Source organism: Lygodium microphyllum, chromosome 22 (assembly GCF_053477565.2).
Source record: "Lygodium microphyllum isolate KBCC chromosome 22, Lygodium_microphyllum_v1.1.10, whole genome shotgun sequence".
Taxonomy (NCBI): domain Eukaryota; kingdom Viridiplantae; phylum Streptophyta; class Polypodiopsida; order Schizaeales; family Lygodiaceae; genus Lygodium; species Lygodium microphyllum.
Genome location: NC_141156.1, coordinates 11,737,557 through 11,743,770, shown reverse-complemented (window position 1 = coordinate 11,743,770; position 6,214 = coordinate 11,737,557). Strand labels below are relative to the sequence as shown.

At 43.5% G+C, this 6,214-nt stretch overlaps 1 protein-coding gene across 1 annotated transcript; it reads right to left on the bottom strand.

The window, feature by feature from the left end:
• Positions 1-213: 213 nt before the first annotated feature.
• On the bottom strand, positions 214-1,280 carry LOC148016903 (caffeoylshikimate esterase-like). The gene is given in 2 exon segments (XM_087662708.1): positions 214-348; positions 351-1,280. Coding segments are annotated over 2 exon segments (1,065 nt in total).
• Between the last annotated feature and the right edge of the window lie 4,934 nt (positions 1,281-6,214).

Sequence of the window (6,214 nt, the reverse complement as noted above, 5' to 3'; positions counted from 1 at the left end):
TCTTCTGTATGGTAATATGCATGTTCAGTACCACAGTAGTTCGAATGTCGATCCGAATGCAGCTGATCAGCATCGGGAGCTTATATTAATTTGGAAAGCCCTCTACAAGACTCACGAGGCAGCTAGATAGCTTGCTGATCAATATCCAGGATGTTATTGTTGATTTGTCCAATAAATATATATACATATGCCGCAGCGTGATCAGAATAGATATCATGGCGATGAGGACATTGGGGACGATCCTCCGGCCGATGATCCGCAGATGGCTACGCTACAGAGGACCTCCTCGACCCTGTGGTCGAGCAAGAGCACGATGTCCCGGAAGACGAGGTCCAGGTGGGGGGACCGATTTCGCCGAACGGGAGGGGGTGTCACATGCCCGGATAGGTGATGAGCTTCTTGTGGGAGCTGCGGGTGCGGGCGAGGCGGTACAGCTCCCGGCTGACGGCCGGCTCAGTTACGGCATCGTCCTCGCCGTGGAGAACCAGGAAGCGCAGCCTCACGCGCGAGAGGCTGCGCTGCAGACTTGTGCTGCCGCGCAGGAGCTCCAGGGCGGTCTTGAGGCGGGGCCGGCCCTTGTAGGTGAGGGGGTTGGAGCGGAGCTGGTGCCTCTTGGCGGGGTCGTGAAAACCCGTGTCAATGATATCGTTGGAGGGCACCACCTTCCACGTGGGCACCGCCCTGGCCAGCTGCTTCAGCGCCGACACCACCCAGCGCGGCAGCTTCAGTTTGTCGGGGATCTTGCACATGGGGGCCACCAGAACCGCCCCCCCCCCGTCCCACCACCCCTGCATCTCCATGTGAACCCGCAGCGCCACAGCCCCGCCCATGGACTCCCCCAGCATGAACCGAGGCTTTCCCCGGTATCCAGCAGGAACCGAGGCTCCATCTGATCTGCGACCATATGGATGATCAGTACTGCTCCTCATCACCACGCTCCGGAAGAACGCCACGCAATCCCTGACGAGGTCGTCGAAGTCCCTGATGTAGCACCTCTTGCCCTCCGACCTGCCGTGCCCTTGATGGTCGATGCCGAACACGGTGTAGCCCGCCTCCGCCAGTCTCGCCCCTGTCTCCACCATGAACACGCTGCACTCGACGCCGTAGCCGTGACACAGAAATACCAGGCCTTTGATGCTGTCGATGTCTGTACTGCTGCACGCAGGCACCCACGAGCAGGTTAAGAGCTTCAGGCCAGCCCTCGACTCGCTCGGCACGAACTCCTCCTCGTACAGCACGGCGCCTCGGCTACTGGAATTGCTCTTTGCGCGGTCGTCCATAGTTTCTTGATCCCTAGACAGCAAAGATTTGCTTGTGTCAGCTAGTTACCCCCGATGTAGCAGACAGACGATCTCGATAAAAGATAGTACCGTTGTGACGACGTAGCAGGACAGATAACCACGCTCGACTATTCTTCCGGCGGACCGGCGTCTCGCCGAAAAACTGCAGGTTATATGCGCCAACGCGTGGAGGTCGCGTCACCAACAAGCAAGAAGCTCCGAGAGACGTGCTGGTGTAAAACAAAAAGTTTTACGTGATGGACAGGCACACAAGTTTATTGACCGCCACATAAGTTTATAAATGTGGGATCATAATAGACCGTCAATTTGGACGTCATTATAAAGTGCTCCCCACAAACGTTTTTGGGAATATTAGTTCATAGCCGGTCACAAAATTTGACAAATTTTAGATATCATATTAGACGTCTTTGGGAAATACCATCTTATATCATCTAGTAAGAAGTTGAGCATATATCTACATTTTTCCAATTGTCCGTCCTCACTAGCAACAGTCCTAGATATTAACTTGACTTTCATTGGAAAAAAGGACGATTCAACTCGCTTTAAATGCACCTCACATCAACATCATATGAGGTCTACATTGGTCAAAATTAATCTTTAGCAATAAGCTAAGCTTTGAGATTCTCTTTCACAATAAGCTAAGCTAATGCTATTTGCATAAGGGTTTCCACTTCTAGATGGACAATTGATTGTTTTGCTATAAATTCCCAATATCTCTCACATGAGGGCTCACATGTAGCATTGGACTAGATCACGTGTGTGGTGAAAGCGTAGTAGTATTTGGGAACTGAAACATGGTGCTTAGCAGTGCTTAGCACGTCAGACAGATTGAGCAATATGATTGAAGAGGAAAATGACTCTTGAAAGGACATATCAATCTCACTTAATCTAATTGAATATGTCACCTTGCTAGTGTCTAACAATTGTGTTAACCCTCGTACACAAGAGAAGTTGTTCCCAAGGAATGGCTACCCATCCTCTAACTTCCCCAAAGGCCCATAGGACAATTCAAAAAAGAGGTTCCGGACTAGCCTAATTAGTTATTCTAAAGGGAAACATGGTAGCAATAAAGAGAGTCATAGGAGATAGAACCATTTGCAAGAGAGTGGCATACACGCAAACCCTACTGCAAAGAGAAGCTTAGATGCAACGTTAACCCTAGCTTTCAAGAGAAACCATTCAAAGCATTGCTTCAAAGCAAGATCAACACCTAAGGTGGCACCAAAATAACGTATTGTGTGTTTTCTAAGCATTTCAAAGAAACAAGCCTAAGCCAACCAATGACGTCTCATTCCAAGATAGATACATTAATTCAAAATTATGATTGCTCACTTTGGACCCAAAGAGGAAAGAAAACTCCTCATAAATACTCAAAACATATCTCACTAAGAGGGGATAAGCATGGATGATATTTAAATTATCATCTATAAACATTTGAGAACATAAGTACTATCCATCATGAAGTACGAAAGGTTTTATAGAGCTAGTCGTGATAGCATGTTCAATACAGTTGAGCAATCGGTGTATCACAAGAGCAAAGAGTAAGGGGGCAGTTGGGCATCTGGCCTGTGTGATACTCCATTGCAACTTGAATCTTCTTATTGTATAACCATTAATTGAAATAGTTGCTAAGGCATTTGAAACAAAGCCCTTGTCATAAGACCGAATTCATATCCAAAATGAGCTTTCTATAGCACAACTGGAATCAATTCCAAGTAGACCCTATCATATGCCTTCTCTACATGCATGTTCATCAAAAGTTAATCATCTTTCAGAGGTAAAGCATAGTCCATACCAAGTAGAATGCTCAACATAACACCATGAATATGTATTCCATGAACAAAACCATATTGATATCTATGTATATTCCTCTCCAAGACATGCTTGATGATGTGCATTGTCATTGCCTTAGCCATGACCTTAAAGGAGACATTGAGCATTGTGAGAGGATGTCAATGGCTAGACCTTCTCTTCTCAAACAATTTGGGGTAGGCTTGATGACACCTTCATTTACAAAAGTGGACATAGACTTAGAGGTTCTAAACTAATCAAGTATGATATGTAAGTCATCAGCAGAAACATGCCATATAAAAAAACTCAATAGAAAAACCATCAAGCCTAGAAGCATGACCCTTCATCATAGCATTAAATAATCGTGGGGTAGCTTTCCATCGTTCTTGAGTCTCTTTTCTTCAATGAACCTCTATGTTCAAGCTTTTTGAGTCAAATATTAATAACAATCAAGGGTTTACCTTGATGCTTAATCCAGTTTTTTTAAACATCTTGAAGTCACACTCATCCTTTATCTTAAACATCACCTCCTAGAACCATATAGCCTCTTCATCATTCAAACCAAATCGACCTATAGCTCCTTCAACGTTAATAAAGGTCTGACTAGGTTTGTCCCATAAATCTTCCTAGTAGACAATGCCCTTCTTTTGCTAGAATCAACCCCACTTCCATGCATTGAGCATATCTATTGGGAAATCTTCGATTACTTAACACCATGTAATGAAAATATTGGAATGAACCACTTCCATGCATTGAGCAAATCTATAGGAAAATCTTGGATTACTTAACACCATGTAAAGAAAATAATGGAATGAACCACTTCCATGCATTGAGCAAATCTATTTGGAAATCTTGGATTACTTAACAAAAATATTATCCATACCAAAAAACAAAATATCATATCACTTTGCATTAGGCCAAACCTTGCTAGACACCTTAGCTCTAGCTAACCAATGCATGATGATGATAGCCCATTGTTGACCTTCACGATTCCTTTTAAGGGAAAGGACAACCTATTAGGCCTCCTCCTTAAGGGGTTCAAGCTCTCTTCTCTAAAGAATTGAAGCAAACAAGCTCATTATCACTACAAGAGAAAGGCCCTATAGACGTGCACTGTACACGCGAAATAGCGGGCGCGTTTATAAGCGCGTGTATCAGCGCGTCTATTCACGCTAGTATAAAACATGCATCTATATATCCGCGTTGATAAACACGCTTATAGATGCGAAAATAAACGCACATATTTTTCATTTCTCACAAAGTCCTTGAATATGACCAAACCTCTTAACAAGTAGTATTTTTTTGAATAGGGCATGATTGGATGTATATAAGACATAATTACACCTGGATCATACGCTAGGATATGATATACATGTATAGGATCATACAGACATGATATACATGTATATACGACATGATATACATGTATAGGGTATATACATGCATAGGACATGATATACATTACCAACTTTACTTCTTTCTGAGTATTACAAATATACATCCAATCATGCCCTATACAAATGTGATTGGATAGGGCATGATGATTGGATGTATATATAAATCAAAGGTTGACTTGTGCATTTGCAATATATATATATATATATATAGAGAGAGAGAGAGAGAGAGAGAACTGATCAATACACTCACATATCTCATTTAATGTTGTGCACTTAACCTAGCCATGCATGCCAATTCATAGCATGAGTAGATTGATGTAAATCAGTTGGCTTGTGCATATGCAAGCTATTCCAATCATGTCAAGGTGCACTTATAGCTCACATATAATTTTAGATAAGATGGACCACATGTAACCAATGTGCACATATCCTCTTTTCATCATCTTTAGCCAGTGTGTCCACTTGTTGGTGACTAATACCAACAAGCCAACTACAAATCTCTTATCTATGAAATGTATAAGTAAATTAACTTGGTTAATTTGATGAGGCCAAGTTTTCCTTCCATGGACAGTGTGATTGGCTATATTCTACTTCAAGGTTATAGGAACTTGCAGAAGTCAATGGAGCATCCTAAAAATGATGATACTTTAATTACTATATCAAGTCACTTCATGTACATATCGTTGATTGATTGATGGATAATATGCCTTTCTCTATCTCTTTCGTGTACACCTTCATTGCATTATCTCTCTCTAGCTAAAAACCATTCGTGCTTTATCCACCTATTGATACTTGCATGCAATTGTAAGTGGGATGGTCTAGTAAGTCACTACATATGTGCCAATTGTTCGAGCTCGAAGACAATGAGGCAAGGAAATAAGAGTAAAAAGAGGATAGGAGGAAAGAAGAGCCAAAGAGTAAAGAACAAGAGCCAAACAGCAAGGAAGAGAACAAGATTCAAGCAACTTACCAAGGGAAGGGAGAAGGAGGACAAGGAGCTTGCAACCTAGCCGCCACCCGTTGGAACAAGCAAAGAAGGTGAGTTCTTCTTCTCTCTCTCAATCTTGTTTGCTTTCTCTATTTGTTTGTCTCTCTCTTCTCTCTCTTCACATGTTGGATCTTGTCATCTATGGAGGTTCTTTAGCTTTGTTTTTAAAGCAAGTTTGAGAAGAAATGGTGCAACTGTGCGCGTCTGTCAGCATGTCCAGATGACAGTGTAGATGCAGCTATAGACGCGAAAATAGACGCGATGTGACAGACGCCCATAGAGACGCATTGACAGACGCTTACAGAGACGCAGGTATAGACGTGTACACAGACGTAGGTATAGAGGCTGCATGTAATATGTTTTATATGCACAGGGTAATATGATTTTTCTTGTGTAGATGTGGAATCTTGGATCCTCCAACACCCCATTCAACAAGGAGCAATTCATGGGGGAGATGACCAATTATCTTGGTCGCCCTCCCACTGCAGAGGAGGTTTTCAGTGTGATGTCTGGGACACCTATCACATCTTTGCCTACACAGGGATCAGCTAAGGTACATGGATCGACCGAAGCACGTGTATTTGCAGAAGCACATGTATCGAGTGAGGTAGAGGGTAGTGCACGTCAAGGGAGGAGGGAGAGTGGTGTGGGAGGACGAGGAGATCGAGGGCTTTGTGGGGGTTGCCTAGGTGGTGGCTCTCGATCACCCTCACCAGAAAATGAGAGAGGTGAGCCTC